Here is a 19,290-nt window from a genome sequence, read left to right on the forward strand (position 1 = left end):
CACTTAGCCTACCTGCTACAACAAGCAAAAAGACTTGTCAGATGGAGCTGCATGAGCTGTTAACCAAATCCCCCCACAACCCACCAGCTTTAAAATGTCAGCCTTTGTAACAGATTTTCCACAGCTCTGTTGGGAAATTTCAACTCCCACCAAGTTTCAAAATTTATGTAAACAAATTCTCCTATTCTTATATAGCTACTTTTCTACTATTTTACAAACCGGAACAATAGACACTGATTATTTAACTGGTTGTATCCCTTTAATTAGAACCCAGTCATTAAAGCCAGTAGGAAATGAAGGCACTCAGCACCTTCCAGGAGGTGCTCAGTACATTACAGAACTGTGATTTTACAGAATTGCAACTTGCAAGGGGATTGGTAAGCAAAAGGATAAGGTAACTGCTTCTAAGCCAGAACAGGTTGATAATGGCAGAAAGCCATTATAATCTGAAAAATGTTTAAGTGGCCTCACTCCTGATGAAATGGATTCTGTATTTCTGGGTTCTTGCATCATGCTACTTAACATGGTAGCTCAATGCTTCAGCTGGGGAACCAGTTTTTAGTGGACAGATGAACAAATCAAATTAGCCACCCATATTGTCACCTTTCTTGACTGGTTAAGTAGAGAGGACGAGGAGAATGGTCATGGAGACTGAATTATCTTTATACTGTATGGATTTTCTGAAGAACTAAATTAAGGCTCATTGGCAGGGCAGTGCTGAGAAGGGTATACTTGTGTTATTTGTGCTGTATCTTTTTGTTGGTCTGTTTCCAGTGACAATAATCCTGCATTTCTTTCAGTACAAAAATGTACTTTAGCATTAGGCGCTAATTCTCATTTACACTAAATCCCGTTTACAAAACTTGAGCAGTGTAAAGGAGTTTTAAAATTGGTTTAAATGTAATTTACGCGCATTGCAAGGCCCGTTTACAGTGTCAGAGTAGTGTAAAGAGCCCTCTGTATAAATGAAAATTAGGTCCAAAATATTTTGAAGTCTCACAACATATCCAAGTGGCCCAACTCTTCTTAAATACGTAAATTTATATTTTGAAACTTTTTTTCGAGTTTACTAAGGGTCTAGTCTGATATGCGCGAGAGCATTTTTCCAGCTGTGATTGATTGGCAGAGTTAGATAATGAAATTGTGTAGCTTAAGAGGCATTTCTTCTCTGTACTATTGCTCTTGTAAGAGTGCCTTATTGCAGCACATACACTAGGTGAGCCATGCTTCTTCTGAAGGCTTCCATGTGGCAAAGCTCTAGTATGTTGTGAACTGTACTTTGCATACTGTGACTCTTTCAGTTGTGATCAACTTTTTCAAACTCCTTGTTATGGGGTCGCTGCTTCTCTGAGGAGCAGCCCTTTCCTCTGATGTGCACAAATCTTTTTTGTTTTATACATCAGGAGGCCCTGCAGCAATCAAGCCACAATCTCGATAGCAGCAACCTCTGTGTGGTAACCACCTAGTGTGTTCTGAATGGTGCCAGTTGCTATACATAATAATGTTTTTTTTAAGAAAAAAATCTGCAAAATTAATAAGAGCAAAAATGTTTATTACTTTCAGGTTACAAGTAAAAGTTTAAATCTTTCTGTTTTATTTTTTCAGGAAAGATTCTGGATGTGCTAGAGAAATGGAGTCTGAATGATAAGACACTTGTATACTTCACATCTGACCAGGGGGCACATGTTGAAGAAGTCTCTAGCACTGGAGAAGTCCATGGGGGGTATAATGGAATTTATAAAGGTGAGCTTCTTATAATGATTTTTAGAAACGTATGTCAAAAATTAGCTGCTTCCTCTGCACGGGGTGCAATCTGCTGTAAGCCCCAAATGTTCCTATCATTAAACTTCTAATGTTCATAATCCTAAATCCATATTTAGACACAAAAACATCAGTGGCCTGGTTGTCAAAAGTGATGAGCATCTGCAGCTCCAGTGACTTCAGTGGGATTTGTAGGTGTTTATCGCTTCTGAAAATGCTTTTAAATAGAATAGTGATGTCAGTGCGACAGGCTGAGATACCTGATTGGACAGTAGAGGGGTGAAGAGGTAGCTGTGTGTCATCAGAGATAGTAGCCAAGTGAGTGGGTGAAGTCACACAGAGAAAGGGTGTAGAGAGATAGAGGAGGAGGGAGCCCAGGACAGAGTCTGAGACACCCATGGAAAGCAACAGAGGAGGAAGACCCAATGAAAGAGACACTGAAAAATACCAAAGAGATAGGAGGAGAACCAGGACAGGACGGAGTTATGAAAGCCAAAGGAGCACAAGATTTCAAGAGAAGGGTATGATCAGTGGTGTCACAGGCACGCAGATTGATTGCTTTTCTCACACTACAGCTATTGAGACAATCAATGCGTACTTCAAATTCAAATAATTCTGTAGAGGCTTGAGACCATCAGTAAATTTACCTTATTGTAATAAGACCTTCTGTCCATGGGATCATGCTGCTGTAGAGGAGAATAGTGTTTTTAGCAAGATAAGATGCATGTCAGAATAGGAAAAAATCTAGCTGAATAGGTTATCTTTTCTTTTTGTCTGTTCATGTGTTCCTGACTTGATGTCACTTGCTGACCCATTTCACTTCAAGCAATAGCAGTATAAAATATGCTGATGAATTTGGTAACTCATTCAGACAAAGGGGTCATGATATTCACATGATTATAGATGACAAGGTGATTCTGGAGAAGGGGAGAGTGAGAAGAGGAAGAAAAGAAAGAGAGAGAGGGAAGAAGAGGATGACTTCCCTTTGATATCACAATCCCACTCACCAATAAGTAGCTGATGGAGAAGATGGGGGAATATTAGGTGAGGGGAGAAGGTAAAGAAGAGGGACAGGGAGAGAACTGTTATAGTTCCACTGCACTGTGAAGTTTTCATTGGTACCAGTTGCTAAAACAGGGCCTGATTTTCAGCATGGAAGTGGTGGGTGCATAGCATCTCTGAAATGCAGGCCTGTGATGATGAAAGGGAGTTTAACTTCCATCAAAATAGGAGAGAGATGCCTGGTGCTTGTATGGACAGGTTTAGATAGTCTCACTCTTCCCAGAGAAATTTTTATGCAAATGGTTCATTAATTTTCTTTTTCCTTCCTGTTTGGGTGATGGAGGGAGAGAATTGGAAAATCAGTTCCTAAACTTACTATCTGTAATTTTATAGAGGAGGTAGAACATTGCTTTTGAGTATGATTTCAGAGAAGAATTAGAGGTAGGGAAAAGAGGGTCACAGGAAGCAATAAAAGTATAGTAGGGCCACCATGTGAGAAAGCTATATAACTTTTATCTGTTTATAAAGTGTGTGAGAAATAATCTCAGATATTAGTAGGGCAAAAATTGCAGCAACCACAGCTGTGAGGTTACAGAATATACAATGGATCCTATTGTACCATAGAGATTGACAGCTGAGAGAAATCTATCATTAACCTGAATTAGAACTATATTAATACGTAGCCCTTATATAGCACTTGCCATATTCAAAGCACCATAGACTTACACTTCCATAGCTATAGGCATGCCACATTTTGGAAGCTCTAAAAATGTTAGCGCTTTAGAATGTCAGACATAAAATGGGGGATACAATCTGAGAAAGAAAATGAATGAGACAATATTCATAAATAAGTGAATAAATTTGGGGAATGTACTTTCGTTTGGAACTTTCATTTAAACTAGAGTATGTGACAGGGTCAGGCCAGATGGCTATAGGAGAGTAATTTTTTTTTTTGAAGCAAAAAAGGTACTTTTTTGTTTGCATAACACACTTACAAAACAAAACAACAGCATATGCAATGTGTAACACAGCAACCAATCACAATTGTTTTCTCATTAGCTTCAGGGGAGGGAAGTGTTCAAGCTTGCCTGGGCCCAGAGCGGGGGACTTCCTCGACTCTCGTGGTCTTCCACCCTTCCGAGTTACCTGGTGGCCCAGAGCGAGGGGGCTTCATCGACTCTCAAGGTCTGCCACCCCCTCGAGTTACCTGGCGCCACGCCCGAGTGTCACCAACAATTCCCTCCTCTGAAAGCACCCAACAAAAGGGGCAGGCTGTGGGGTGGGCAACCCGAGGGTGGGGGGGCACATACACTCATGTGTGAAAGGACCCCTCTAAGGTGGTGGTATCCACAGCAGCAATGGCTGGGGCAGGGGTCCCTTACTCTCTCCCCCAATCAAAGGGTCAAAACAAAGGGAGCCAGACGGGGACACCGAGCAGAGAGCCTCGAACAGCGCCCACCACTCCTCAAAAGCATCAAGGGAGTCGGTGGACGCCGCCCAGAGGAACTCTGCCTGGATACGTGAATGGACCGAGGATCGGAAAACGGCCCCACAGTCACAGGAAACTCCATCGGCCAACCTCCTCTCTCTGGTTTTATGGATGGCTGTTTTAGCCAGGGCCAGGAGGAGGTTAACTAGGAGATACCGCGACTTTGTGAGGCCACGGATGGGGAGTGCATAAATAAAAAGGTGAGGGGAAAAATGCAACCAAAACATAATAAAAGATTTGTAAGAAGCCGGAACAGGGGCTGCAGGCTGGCGCACTCCAAATATACGTGCACCAGGGTTTCCCTCACACCGCAAAAGGGACAAGTATCTGGGATGGAGTTGAACAGCGCCAAGTATGTGCACATGCTCACAGCTCCGTAAAGGAGCCACCAACTGATGTCCCCGACGGGCCTCGGAACCAAGATGGAATATAGGCTGGCCCACCGGGGCTGCTCACCCTCCAAAGGTGGCAGAAGGTCTCGCCACTTTGTGTTGGGGCGGGACACTAGGGTGAGGGCGTGAAGGGTGTGGAGCACGAGCGTGTATAGATGTTTCCTTGGTGCAGTTTGGAAGCATAGCGGCTGCAGTTCATGCAGCTGGCTCTCCGTAAAGGGCTGAGGGGGTCGATTGGGTCTACGGGGCAGGGGTCCAATTAAAAGGTCCAGCGGGCCTGGGGTAGAAGGTGGGCGGGGCATGCCCTCGAGCAGGACCCGATCGAGGTAAGCTCTAGTAGCGGGCGGCAAAGCGGTCTTCACCTCCTAAAGTACGCGCCGGGGGGTACGAGGTCTGGAGAGCCCCATGCGCCGGGCGAGCATCAGGGGATCCAGCCAGTCTCCCCGGTCGTAGTCCAGGAGGTCTCCGACTCTCGTGACTTCTGCCAGGATCAAGCTCTGGCGCACCGAGCGGGACTCCACCACCTGCACACGGAGCTGGAGATTGTGTAGCAGGGGCTCCGCGAGGAGATCTGCCCCCTTGGTGGCCGCCACGGACCTGGTCATTAAAAACCATTTCCAAGTCTGGAGGAGGTCCTGGTAGAAGACCGACAGCCCAGAGAGGTCTCGTGGAAGACCTCCTGAACAGAGATAAAAGAGCTGCCGGTCATATCAGAGCCCTCGGATGCGGCGCAGGATGGCATGCGCCAGTATGCTCCACGCCGAACTGCCTGGATTATAAAGGAGCCTCTGTAGGGCCTGGAGGCGGAAGACGCAGACCTGAGTGTGCAGACACTTCAGGCCCTGTCCTCCTTCCTTCAGGGGTAGATGAAGAACCCCTACAGGGGCCCAGTACATTCCTGACCAAAAGAACCCCAGAATCGATGTCTGAAGGTTGGTCAGGAAATCCGGGGCCGGGACCAGGGTGTTGAACCAGTACCAGAGCTTGGACAGGACTAGTTGATTAAGCACCAGCGCTCTCCCACGAAGGGAGAGACATCAGAATAGTCCCGTCCATTTCCGGAGCCGCTCTATCACCCCGCCCAGTTCTCCGGCGGAGAGGGATGCGTGGCAGAAAGGTAAACGCCGAGGTAGAGCAGCGGACCCGCATTTTACTGGATGGTCTGAAGCGTGGGTGGGAGGGAGCTCGCCTGCCGCCAGTCTCCTACCGCCAAGCCAGAGCTCTTGACCCAGTTGACTCGGGCAGAGGAGGCTGCCGAATAGATGGCCTGGCAAGCCTCCACCCGCGCCAAGTCGCCCGGGTCCTGGACCACGAGGAGCACGTCATTGGCGTACGCTGACAGGACCAGCTGCAGCTCCCGCAGCACCAACCCTGTCAACCTCCTGCAGAGGAGGCAGAGGAAGGGCTCGATCGCCAGAGCATACAGCTGGCCCGAGAGGGGCACCCCTGCCATACTCCTCGCCCGAAGCTGACCGGTTCGGTCAGGGTCCAGTTGAGCTTAACCAGACACTCTGCGGAGGCATACAGCACCTGGAGAAAACCCACAAACTGGGGTCCAAAGCCAAACGCTCGCAGAGTGTTCAGGAGGTACCCGTGGTCCACCCTATTGAACGCCTTCTCCTGATCTAGGGACAGGAGGGCAAACCACAGACTGTCTCTACGCCCGAGTTCCAAAAGGTCCCGAACCAGAAATAGGTTATCAAAGATACTGCGGTCTGAGATGGTGTAGGTCTGGTCTGGGTGGATCACGTCCGCCAGCACAGATCCTAGCCGCAGCGAGATTGCTTTTGCTACGATTTTGTAGTCCATGCTGAGGAGCGAGACGGGACGTCAATTTCGTAAATCGCAGAGATCCCCCTTTTTCGGCAGTAAGGCAAGCACAGCTCGCCTGCACGAAAGAGGGAGGACCCCGCTCTGCAGAGACTCGGCCCAGACGGTGACTAGGTCTGGGCCGAGGATGTCCCAAAACACGCGGTAGAACTCCACGGTCAGCCCATCCATGCCTGGAGACTTATTAGTGGGCATACGACGGAGAGCTTCTGAGAACTCGGCCAGAGTGAGAGGCAACTATAGCCGGTCTCGGTTGCTCACGCTGACCGTAGGGAGCTCCTCCCAGAGCACTCTGCAAGCACCAAGGTCGGTCGGATCCGGGGAGAAAAGACTTGCGTAGAAGGCTCAGTCCCTCCAGCACATCTCCACCGGTTCTGTGAAGGGGGTGCCGTCTTTTGCCAGGAGGCAGGTGATGTGTTTCTTGGCCCCCCCTCGTTTTCTCCAGGGCACAGAAGAAGCGGGAGTCGCAATCCATCTCCCGAAGGAGGCGGATGCGGGATCGAACAAAGGCGCTCCGGGCCCGATGCTCCTCGAGGGTCCGGAGCTCCTCCCACTTCTCCCGGCACACTCTGCAGAGGAACGAGTCCTCGGGGCTGGCAGCCAGACACCTCTCCAGGTCTCAGACCTCACGTTCCAACTGCTCTATCGTCGCATTTCTCCTTCGGCTGGTGCCCTTGGTGTAGTTGCAGCAGAAAAGCCTGGTGCGCATCTTCCCCAGGTCCCACCATCGCCGCGCCGAGGGAAAGGCACACCACTGCCCTCATCAGGCCAGCCAGAATTCCCGGAAGGACATCACGAAGCTCTCATCCTCCAACAGGCTGTTGTTAAAATGCCAGTAGGCCAGCCCCGGCCTCTCCACACAGAGGGAGGCTGTCACGGTCGCTAGGTGATGGTCAGAAAATGGGGCCAGCCGAATGCTGGAGGAGTAGGCTTGTGAGAGATGGAAGCATGATAAATAAATGCAGTCCAACCGGGAGTGGCTCGACCGATGGGCTTCCACACGGACAAAGATGAACGTGGAAGTGTCATCCGGGTGGTGGTCGCACCAGATGTCCACTAGGGAGTGGTGTTCGACTATCTCCCGGAGGGTGTCCACAGCGGCCGGGCTCTGCTCGGTCCCCGAGCGGTCCTGTTCCTTGAGGGTGGTATTAAAGTCCCCTCCCAGGACCAGGCACTCGTGAGAATCTAAGGTGCCGAGGAAAGCGGACGCCCGCTGGTAGAATTGTAGCCGCTCCGGGCCCGATGTCGGGGCATAGATGTTAACAAGGTTAACCACGAGCCCCTCTATACGGACCCGGAGATGCAGCAGGCTACCCGGCACGGCCTCAGCGACCCTTAGCACCTCGGGCCGTAGGTTGGGGGAGAACAGGGTCGCCACTCCAGCCTGTCGAACCGTGGCATGGCTAAAGTAGACCCTGTCCCCCCACTCCAGCTGTCAACTGTCTTCGGTGGTCTGGTCCGTATGGGTCTTCTGCAGGAAAACCACAGAGTACCCTCCCTCCCGAAGGAAGGAGAGCACCTGGGACCTGCAGAGAGCCATCCTACAACCTCGGGTGTTCAACGTTGCGATGGTGAGAGGTGTCATGGGGAGGGTCGGGGGGGTTCTCACTGGCAGGGACGCTCGCATCTCCCAGCAGGCCGCGCAGCAGTCCGTGACCCATCCCGTAGGTGAGTAATTGTTCACGGAAGACGCGGACTCGCTAGTAGGCCGCGGCATCCTGCTTCCCCGTCCCTTTACCTTCTCCCTTGTGGCCAGGAAGATTTGAGAAAAGTCCCCCCATCGCTGGAGAGCAAGTTGTACCTTGTTGTGGGAGCCACGGACATCTTCTAAAAACTAACGCAGCTCTCCTCACAGCTCATGGTGGGGTGGGGTTACGGTTTCCCGGTTGTTCCCCGGCAGGGCCCTTGGTGCAGCCCTGTGGTCCACTAAAACGGACAAGCAGGGTGCAGACCCCCGACGGGGTGCCTGATGGGCTGGAGCTTCTAGGTCTGCCTCAAGCTCTGGGGCGATAGGGGGCGGTGGAGGGAAAATAGCAGCTCCTAATGGGTTGGGGCAGGAGAACACAAAGACCGCTCCCTGGGGGTCATCAGTTGGGAAAGGGAAGGAGACAGCCCTGGGGGTGGCAATGACATTGCAGGAGATAAATTGGATAGGGGTAGGGGCAGGGGTAGGGGCAGAGGCGAGGTTCTGGGTTTCGGGAGGCAAGCAGCTGGATGGTGCCGCCTCCCGATCAGGCTCAAGGGTTAAGGGGGTGGGGAGGGAGCTCTCAATGACACTGGGTGTGCGCTCTGTGATGGATTTAGCGGCCACAGCATCAGGAGGTGGATTATCTTCTGTAGGGCCCCCGCCTGGGAAGGAAGTCAATTGCTCCGCACCAACGGGGTTGCCCCTGGCGACTCGTGCCCCGGCTGCGTGGCACCGGCTGTCACCTGAGCAGGCTCGGTGATCGTCAGCGGGGTGCCAACAGTGGCTGGGTCGGTGGAGGAGTCCAGGGGCTCCTCGGAGGTGGGAGCGGAAGCAGCAGTTAAGGGGAGGGAGCATGGGGAAAAGAGGGGTGGAGTGAGGTCGCCCAGATCGAGATTTGCTGGCAAAAGGTCGTCCTCCCCCTGGGCGACCAGGGTCAGATCTAAGGCCTTGATCTCCTCGAACATGGAGGAGAGGACACTTTCCATCGCCCTGGGGTTCTCCCCGCCGGCACTCACCACAATAGTTGCCTCTGGGTTCACGGGGGCTTCGGGTAGCGTCAGGATAGAAAGGGCTTCTTTGAGTGTCTCAGAGGGGAGGGTCTCCCTTGAGCTTTCCCGGCAGACACCGGTGGATGGGACACACTCATGGGCAAAGCGGAAGGTTCGGCATCTGTGCCCCCCTTCCTGGTCTTCCGGGGGGCCTCCGCCTTGGGTAGATGAGGCGGAGCTCAAGCCTTCCACTTGCCTCACTTCCCCTGGACTAGGGCCCAGCCCTCCATGGCATCATCTGGGGGCTGGTTAGCAGGGGTCGTGTCAGGGGGTAAAGGCAATGGCTCAGGGCCTTGCGGGGGGAACGGTGGGGCAGCATAAGGGAGGGAGGATTCTCCCTGGGGCAGGCTCTCTCCCATGCCTGGTGGTATCTCTGCCACACCCTCCTCCATAGGCCCCGCGAGATTGTCAGCAGCGAGGGCGGGGCTCTCCCACTCATCTGGGCATTGGGCCTGAGCGGGAGTAGCAGTGGTCCGAAGGGCGGGGGCAGGTTCGGGTACCGGGCGGCCGGTCTCCGGACATGCCCCGACGCCTGGCAGAGGTAGCACCGGGCTTCCCCCATGGAAAAGTACACCCGGTAACGGGCCCCCTGGTGGGGGACTAGGAAGGACCCTTCGAGCGCCACTCCGTCGCACGCCGCCGACAGCAGTAAAAGTTGCACTTGCCAGCGGAATGAAAAAATGTGACGGAGGGTGGGGTCCTTGCAGCCCAGCGGGAGAGGGCTGATAACAAAAACAGGTTTCCCCAGGGTGGAAAGGGCGGGTAGCAGGGCAACACTGGGGAGAAAAGGAGGGACAGAGGTCAGGACCAGGTGGACGCCCAGGTCCTCTCGCGGCTCTAGGGGGACAAACACCCTCCCCACCGCCAGGCCCCTCTCTACCTCTTCCTGGGCGGCAGCCTCCGAAGCTAAGGAGAAAACGACCTTCCCGTACATTTTGGAGGCCACCACAATGGCCGAGGGCCCCACCACCCTCGCCAACGCCCACACGTAGGTCTCCACATGGGGCAAGGCGGGCACCAGGAGGCATCAGACACCGTGCTTCCTTGTCATGGTGGGAAAGGGGCCCCGGCCGCTATTGATGGTAGCGGAGGCGGTGGATGGGAGAGATGATGAGGCGGCAGACGGGAGGGCTGCCGCCACCCAGGCATACATCCTGGGGGCTGAGGGAGGGACATCTGCAGAGCTGGTGAAGGGGGCAGCGGGGGAGGACGCCATGGTCGGTGGCAGGGCTGCAGCAGTGGGGGTGGCCCCTGCCATGGAGGGCCCGGTGGTTTTAGCAGGGCCCTTCCCCTTCTTCTTACCCTGGCCTTTCCCGCCGGCTGAGGGGGCTCCCCTAAAGTCTGAAGAGGCGATGGGCATGGCAGCGGCGGAGGTCACCCCGGTGCCCTCCATTGCCAATGTCCCAGCAGGGGCGGTGGCAGGTGATTTACAGGAGTTGGTCAGGTAGAAAGGGACAAGCGGTGGGGTGGACAATTCGGGGAGGGAGGGCACATGAACCACCGTACGCTTGTCCAGAGAGTCCTGTTTGGTTGGCTGGTGCTTCTGTCCCACGTGGTGGAATCAGGGCGAGCAGCTGAGTCCAGAGTCAGATGTTAGACAGCCAGCAAAGATGGTGGAGTGGGGGGGTGAAGATCGTAGTGTGGGGGTTGGGAGGACACAGATGGATCGGGGGGCAGCTCCGTGCCACACCCGCTGCGTCCCTACAAACACAGTTAAGACACAGTCAAGGCCTCCCCCCACACGAGAGCACAGTTCGAAAGTTACTCAGTCTTAGGCCCCCTCCACGGCGATTTGTAGATTCCCCAGGCGGTGTTCCTCCGGTGGACGGCTTTTTCTCTGTCTGTTCCGGGTTTTCTTTTTTGCATTCCAGAAATGCCGGAGCAAGTGATAAGAGTCCTCTCGACCGGAGACGGGTCCACAGACATACAGCAAGCGGCTGGGTCTGGGGGCTGGGTCCTTCCACTCCCCCACTCCGGGGAAGTGGGCCGGCAGCCCCCCCCTCGGGGGGGGGGTTCAGCTGGAGCGGCAGCAGCGTCCGAGGGCGGGCCGGGGGGGGTGGGCTAACAGCCGGCCAGCACTCTAGCAACAGCAGAGAAAGAAAGAGGGGAGAGCATCTGGCCCAGTCGGGGGGGAAGCCAAGAGCAGGGGCAAAAAGCAAAGAAAGCCCAGACCAGAGGGTGGTAGCAGTAGGAGAGCAGGCTAAGTAGGTCCCTTTTCCCTGGGTAAGGTAACAGGGAAGGTTTTTTTTTTTTTTTTTTTGAAACAGAAAAGAAGTTTATTTGTAACACTTACAAAGAATTACCAAAGGAAACAAAACAAACTATGCAACAAAACAACGCAAACAGAAGGTATAACACAGCAGCTTTCAGAAGGGAGAAGTGTTCAGGTTAGCCTGGGCCCAGAGCGGAGGGGCTTCCTCGACACTCGTGGTCTTCCATCCTCCTGAGTTACCTGGTGGCCTAGAGCGGGGGGGCTTCCTCGACACTCGTGGTCTTCCACCCCCTCGAGTTACCTAGTGCCGCACCCAGTGTCACCGATTATCCCTCTCCTGAGAGTGCCCGGCAAGATTGGCACGGCTGCGGGGGGGGGGGGTAGACACTCAGATATTATAGGACCCCTCCTAGATGACAGTAATGATGGTATCCACAGCGGCAATGGCTGGGGCTGGAATCTCTTGCTCTTCCCCTCAATCAAAGGGTCAGACGGAGGGAACCAGACAGGGTCACCGAGCAGAGAACCCCGGACAGCGCCCACCGCTCCTCGAAGGCGTCAAGGGAGTCGGTGGACGCCGCCCAGAGGAACTCTGCCCGGATACGTGAATGTACTGAGGATCGGAAAAAGGCCCTACAATCGCAGGATGCTTCATGGGCCAACCTCCGCTCTCTGGTTTTATAAATGACTGTTTTAGCCAAGGCTAGGAGGAGGTTAACCAGGAGGTCTCGCGATTTTGTGGGGCCACGGATGGGGAGTGTATAGATGAAAAGGTGAGGGGAGAAATGAAGCCAAAAGCACAACAGAATATTTGTGAGGAGCCGGAAAAGGGGCTGCAATCTGGCACACTCTAAATATACGTGCACCAGGGTTTCCCTCACATTACAAAAAGGGCAAGTATCCGGGATGGGGGTAAACCGTGTCAGAAACACGCCTGTGCTCACAGCTCCGTGAAGGAGCCGCCAACTGATGTCCCCAATGGGCCTCGGGACCAAGGTGGAATACAGGCTGGCCCACCGAGGTTGCTCACCCTCCAAGGGTGGCAGGAGGTCCCGCCACTTTGTATTGGGGCAGGACACCAGGGTGTGGGCGTGAAGGGTGTGAAGCGTGAGTGTGTATAAATAATTCCGTGGTGCAATTTGAAAACTGACCGGCTGCAGTTCATGCAGCCAGCTTGCAGTGAAAGGGTGAGGGGTTTGTTGGGATCGGCAGGGTAGGGGCCCAATGGAAAGGTCCGGCGGGCCTGGGGTAGAGGATGGGCGGGGTGCGCCCTCGCGCAAGGCTCGGTTGACATAAGCCCGAGCAGCGGGGGTCAAGGCGGCCTTCACCTCCTGAAGTACGCGCCAGGGGGTACGAGGGCTGGAGAGTCCCATGCGCTGAGCGAGCGTCAGGGGATCCAGCCAGTCTCTCCGGTCGTAGTCCAGGAGGTCTCTGACCCTCGTGACTTCCGCCAGGACCAACCTCTGGTGCACCGAACGGGACTCCACCACCTGCACACGGAGTTGGGGATTGTGTAGCAGGGGCTCCATGAGGAGATCTGCTCCCACAGTGGCCGCCACGGACCTGGTCGTTAGAAACAGTTTCCAGGTCCAGAGGAGGTCCTGGTAGAAGACCGGCAGCCCGGAGAGGTCTCGCGGAAAGCCTCTCGGACAAAGATAAAAGAGCTGCTGGTCGTATTGGAGCCCTTGGAAGCGGCGCAGGAAGGCGTGCGCCAGTATGCTCCACGCCGAACTACTTGCACTATGAAAGAGCCTCTGCAGGGCCTGGAAGCTGAAAACGCGGACCTGAGTGTACAGACACTTCAGGCCCTGCCCTCCTTCCTTCAGGGGTAAATGAAGAACTCCAACAGGGGCCCAGTGCATTCCTGACCGAAAGAACTCTAGAATCAATCTCCGGAGGTGGGTCAGGAAACCCGGGGCCGGGGCCAGGGTGTTGAGCCGGTACCAGAGCGTGGACAGAACTAGTTGGTTAAGCACCAGTGCTCTCCCTCGGAGGGAGAGACATCGGAGTAGCCTCGTCCATTTCCGGAGCCGCTCTATCACCCCGCCCTCTAAATTTTGCCAGTTCTCCGGCGGAGAAGGGTGCGTGGCCGAAAGTCTTGGACCAGCCCCCAGAGAAAGTTCTGTCTCCTGTACAGATGAGCTTTACTGTTATTGTTGAGAGTTCCATTGTGCCAGAGGTATATAGTTGTCAACCAGAGTTTTTGTCCCAGAGCTTTAGATGGTCTTGTTATCCTTGGCACTGGCCATGAAGTGCATCGAAGATAAGAACTGAGACCTTGAACATGATTGGATATTCTATGGAAAGCCAGTATCGAGAATGGTGGACAGGTCTGATGTGGCTTATGGAAGCCTGTGCTGTTGAGGAGACGAGCTTCTGAGTTCTGAATTAGTCAGAGTTTACTATGTGCTAAAGGTTTCATGCCAACGTATGTTGTGTTGCTGTAATCCAGCCAAGAAGTGACAAAGGCATGAATAACGAGGCCAGGTCTAATTGTGGCTATGTATTGTCAACCAATGGAGACTGCACTGTGGCTGCAAACTAATCAAAATACTTTCCTTTGCCCACAAATATCATCTCTGGTTTGCTCAAGTTCAGCTTAATCCAGCTGTTCTTCATCCAAGAGCTAATCTCATCCAAGCACTAGGCCATCTTGGTGGTAGAGTTCATATGCATGTTAAAGGCACTTGCGAACATGTTATTTGATCAGTTCACCAGTGGTAGTGTATAGATGTTGGAAAGGACTGTGGAAAGAGTTGATCCTTGTGGAACTCTACAAGCCTCAGGCAGCAATTTTGCCCCATTTGCTTCTTGGGCTTCTTTACATATACTGAGAGGCAAAGTGCCCCTTCCCTGGGTGGGTGAATGGCAGATTTCTCAGCAGCTTTTCAACTCAGTATTTCACCAGAAAAGAGAAAGAAAATGTATCTTCTACTTCCTACTTTTCCCCAGCTCTCTTCAGGTTGCAACTTCCCAAGAAGTATTTCTTTTCAGTGGGTCTATTCCTTTTCTTCTTCTGCCACACTTGCCTCATTGCTTCTTCTGGCCACTCTGATTCTACACATTGCTTCTGCATGGGTCAATCGGTCTCCTGTGGAAGAAGGAGAGTAGAGTTCCAGGTCCTCCTTCCATCCTTTACAATTTTTCATTGATATTTATCTTTTAGAGCAAGACAGGATGCCACCAGTCTCAGACCAATGATTCTCATCATGATATCTGAAGTTGTGGGAATAATCCCCTGAGAAATAAGTACACAAACCCCAGCAAGGCAATTTGCCTTGGAGAATGTTGAAGCTATGAGGCCATAAAGCTGTCAATAGTGTTCACAGAACAGCAGATGGTATCCAGGAACTGATTGTGAATCTAGATGAAAAAACAGAAGGTGCTTCCCTTTCATTAAAATAATCATGATATTCTGACTAATTGCCCTCTAAGCCTATGCAGGTTTCAGAGTAACAGCCGTGTTAGTCTGTATTCGCAAAAAGAAAAGGAGTACTTGTGGCACCTTAGAGACTAACCAATTTATTTGAGCATAAGCTTTCGTGAGCTACAGTTCACTTCATTGGATGCATACTGTTGAAAGTACAGAAGATCTTTTTATACACACAAACCATGAAAAAATGGGTGTTTGCCACTACAAAAGGTTTTCTCTCCCCCCACCCCACTCTCCTGCTGGTAATAGCTTATCTAAAGTGATCACTCTCCTTACAATGTGTATGATAATCAAGTTGGGCCATTTTCAGCACAAATCCAGGTTTTCTCCCCTCCCCCCCCCCACAAACCCACTCTCCTGTTGGTAATAGCTTATGTAAAGGCCCTGTAGGATTCCCAAACCGTTATGAGATCTGGAGACCCCTTCTCATGAGTGAGCCCATGGTTACCTTGGTCTGAAATTCTACTGTCCTTGTGGATGTTGGTGCATCTCAGGAAGATGAGGGCAATAGAAATCTGGAGGCCAAACTTTAGAAAACATCAGTTTATCATAATAGACAATTCTAGTGGTGAGTGTATCTAAGCCCTGACCAGGGGCTATGCCATTCACATCAATTAATATATTCAAAATATTAATTTTGTTTATAAACTTAGCTGCACTGGATTTCAGTAAACACACTATTCTGAGGACATGGGTTGATCTGTCTGCTCTCAATCAACACCCACCAAATCACTCCTGAAAACCCACATGTCATTTGAGAGCTTTGCCACAGTCTTCAATGAGAGCAGGACTGAAACTCTTTTGGTCAGGAACTTTTTCCAAGTTCATATATTCATTTATAAAACACTTTGGAGCACTGTGCCTATCCATGGTACTATGTAAGCAATTAATTACAATATTTGATACCTTTTCCATATGGATTTGTGTCAATCACATCTCATTAATTCCCTCCCAGCTGATCCTAATTGATTTCTGGTAACCGTCTTCTCAGGTGAACCTGATTGACCTGTAGTCACCCCTCCTCAGTTGATAGGGAGGAGAGCTATCTGGGCTTCTGGGACTGTTTTCTATCCCCTCCTTGTAGCTGTCTGTCCTGAGTTTATAATTCTAACTATATAACTATATAAATATATATTTGTGTATATATATATATATATATATATATATATAAAGCAGTGTCTGATTTATTTTAGCCAGTATTATTATGTTAGTGTCAGTGAACCTAAGGGAAAAAATCAGCTGAGTAAAGGAATAGTACATTTAGTGCAAATAAAATAACCAGTTTGTGAGGGTGGCATGTAAAGAGGAAACAAAATGATGGTGTTTAAATGGCATTTCTGAAGGAGAAATTGCTTTCTGCTAAAAGCCATGTTAACTCTTTCAGGTGGAAAGGCTACAAACTGGGAAGGAGGTATTCGTGTGCCTGGTCTTCTTCACTGGCCAGGAGTGGTACAGGCGGGTGTCCATATTGATGAGCCCACAAGTAACATGGATATATTCCCTACAGTGGTTAAACTTGCAGGGATACCATTACCCAAAGACAGGTATGGTATACAGTTTCTTGTATTCTACACAGTATTTTTCATGGATATTTTCTTCTCTTTGCTATCTTTTAGGTCTGTATTTAGTGGGAGAGAAGCATGGATTTGAAATTTCATTATTTTATCATTGTCTACAATAGTAAAATGTCTTTTTCATAGCACTCTTGTGGTACATTTTATAGCCATGTTGTACATGAAGACAACAAAATCTTTTGGAGTGCCTTTTCTGAACTAGTTCATGTAATTAATTTCCATCTCCTCTTGGGTGATCCTTTGGAGAGTCCTAGTTCCAGGCTCTCCACAACCCTATAGACTAATCCTGCACCACTGATATCAATGGGTGCTTTGTCCTTGGAGGTAGTGTGACCTCCTTTGTAAAGTGCTTTGAGATCTATGGATGGAAAGTTCTGTAAAAGAACTAGGTGTTATTCAATAGGTGCAGGATCAGGTTCCATATTCTAGATCATCCTCCTACTCTTTGCCTTTAAACCGTCACCTCCCTTATCCTTTACAAAACATTTTGAAAAATCATACAAAATAATGAGTAGCTCTGTAAGAAAGTTCCTCTTCCTGCAGTTTTATAGTGTGAGACCAATGGGGCATTCAAAGAAATTAAGTGGATCAGCAGAAATTTTAGAACAGATAAAAGGAAATAGCCCTCATGCAGAGTATTGCAAATACATGAAGGTCACTGCTATGGAGCATATTCTGATCTGAGTTAAGTCACTGTAAAGCATTGACTTTTATGGAGTTATTCTGTTTTTACACCAGTAATCTTCCTCTAAGAAAAATCACTGAGGCAAGCAATTTAGTGGGGTTTAAACAGTGGTTAAAGTAGATAAAAATGTGAGGGGAGCTTACCTGTTTTGGTAGCTGTATGTCATCACTGGTGTGCAGGCAAACATTTAGAGGGTTAATGTTGCGGGTCTCATTACATCCAGGAGTAGCGTGGACTCTTATTTCATTTCAGCATTGTCTGAATAAAGCACCTATTCCTCTTGTAACTACACAGGTCTCTCTGATCCTTGTTCCCTATATTGACATCAAGTAGTGAAGTGACATTACATCATCTTCTATGATGCAACATGGCATATGGAAGACAATAGGAACAAGGGAATAAGTGTATCTAAAAGGCATCCATGTCCCCAGATAGGCCCGTAGCCAGCAAACAAGTGGGTATGTAGGTTTTTGCATGTGGGCATACAGAGCTCAAGGCCCTGTAGGAGGCTAATCTTGAGCTCCCAATTTATCTCCCCAGTAGGGAGTGCCCAGAGGGACAATGGAACAGACAGAACCTTTCTGCTTTTTTCCAGAATCTGCAAAGGGATGTCATCAGTTGGTGGCAGGGTCCTTCTTTTCTCGTGGTCAGGATGGAGAGTTGGAGGCTCTTCTTGTTCCCTCCTCTGAAGTATAAGGAGAAGCAGCAGTGGACAGCTAGGACCATTCTATTTTTCTTATCAGATTCCAGTGCTGTTCACCTAATGGCAAGAAGGCTTTTAGAGTCCCACAAACTCCCCAACCAGGCATCAGCTCCTGCTGCTGCTCCCGCTTCGGATTCCCTGGTCTCATGTGTCATTATTTTACTAGCCAGCGACTATGCAGGAGGAACAGGAGCTCATCTTCCCCAAGTCCAGGAGAGGGAATGGAGGAGAACTTTCCTCCTGCTTTTACCAGAAGAAGGACAACTGCTCTTCCACATGCTCTCCATTACTTTAACACCTAGGTTTACACAGGGACTGGACATACAGTACATAGGAGGATACATCATATAAACTTTTACATAAAAGCTCTGATTCTTCAAACATTTACACACATGCTAAGCCTTAAACCAATTACATGCTCCATTGAGTTTCAGGAGGGAGTTACCAGATGGGTTTTCCATTCTCTTGTAATCTCTTTTTCAGGTCACTGTTCCAAATACTCATCTATGTGTGACAAGGAGATGTGTATGCAATAAAGGTCTGTTGCATCTGAGCTAAATCCTGCTTCCATTGAAGTCAGTGTCAAAACTCCTTCTCCTCCAAAGACAGAAGAATTGGGTTCTTGTATCTTTTACTCTTACTTGACCAGTGGAAGTTACAATCCTCTCTTTATCCATGTGCTCCTTCCATACTTCAGCCTGGCGTTATGGTTCAGTCAGACTTCCCCTTATACCTCAGGAACTGCACTTGTGTAAATACAGTGCCCCTTCATTTGGAGATGTAAAGATAGTCCTGAATGCACATATTATTTTGTGTTGCTAACTCTTAGAGACAAAAACTTACTTCGCTAACTTTGATGTCCTGGACTTTGCTGAATATAGGACTTGAGTCATTCTGTGTCTGATAACTATTGCTTTATTTATAGATATTGAAGTCTTGGAAAAAGTTTACCACATATAGCAAAAAACAGTACAAAGGTTTTTACAGCCTTGCTTAAAATACTATAGGGTCAGAGGGTGCTTTAGCTATAGGCAAACTAGGCTGCTGCCCAGATTGGAGATATCTGGGCAGCTGTGTAGGGCAGCAGATTTGGGCTGGCTCCCCCTCTATCATGATGGAAGGGCAAATGGGCCAAATCTGAGTGCGCTGTGACCTAATGAGCCAGGTTACAACTACTCTCATTCAAATTTGGCCCTCGGTCTATGAGGGGGAGGCACACTGAAGTTTTGCCTAGAATAGCAGATTGTCTTGAGTAGCTTCTGCTTAGGGTCATTAACTTACAAGGCTGGAGTGATGTGGAGAACTGGGAAATATCTGTATTATTTTTATTAATATGGTGTATGACTCTGTGTGTTTGTTTATGCTGGGTCACTTGCTATCAAGTTAGATCAAAATGGATTGTTAAAGGAACCAAGCAAGAAAGCTACAACAATGAGAGAGACAAGAGTCATGTAGCAAACAATGGAAAAGCTG

General features: G+C 50.1%; 1 protein-coding gene across 5 annotated transcripts in view; it reads left to right on the top strand.

The window, feature by feature from the left end:
- STS (steroid sulfatase) overlaps positions 1-19,290 on the top strand; it is a 178,201-nt gene that overhangs the window by 104,013 nt on the left and 54,898 nt on the right. For all 5 annotated transcript variants that reach the window (XM_084648912.1, XM_084648910.1, XM_084648908.1 and 2 more), the window contains 2 exons: positions 1,606-1,743; positions 16,240-16,399. In XM_084648912.1, the coding sequence (XP_084505038.1) occupies positions 1,606-1,743; positions 16,240-16,399 (298 nt within the window). The remainder of the gene's footprint in view (positions 1-1,605; positions 1,744-16,239; positions 16,400-19,290) is intronic.

The sequence above is a fragment of the Lepidochelys olivacea genome (assembly GCF_965140295.1).
Source record: "Lepidochelys olivacea isolate rLepOli2 genome assembly, chromosome: 1".
In the NCBI taxonomy this organism is placed as follows: Eukaryota; Metazoa; Chordata; order Testudines; family Cheloniidae; genus Lepidochelys; species Lepidochelys olivacea.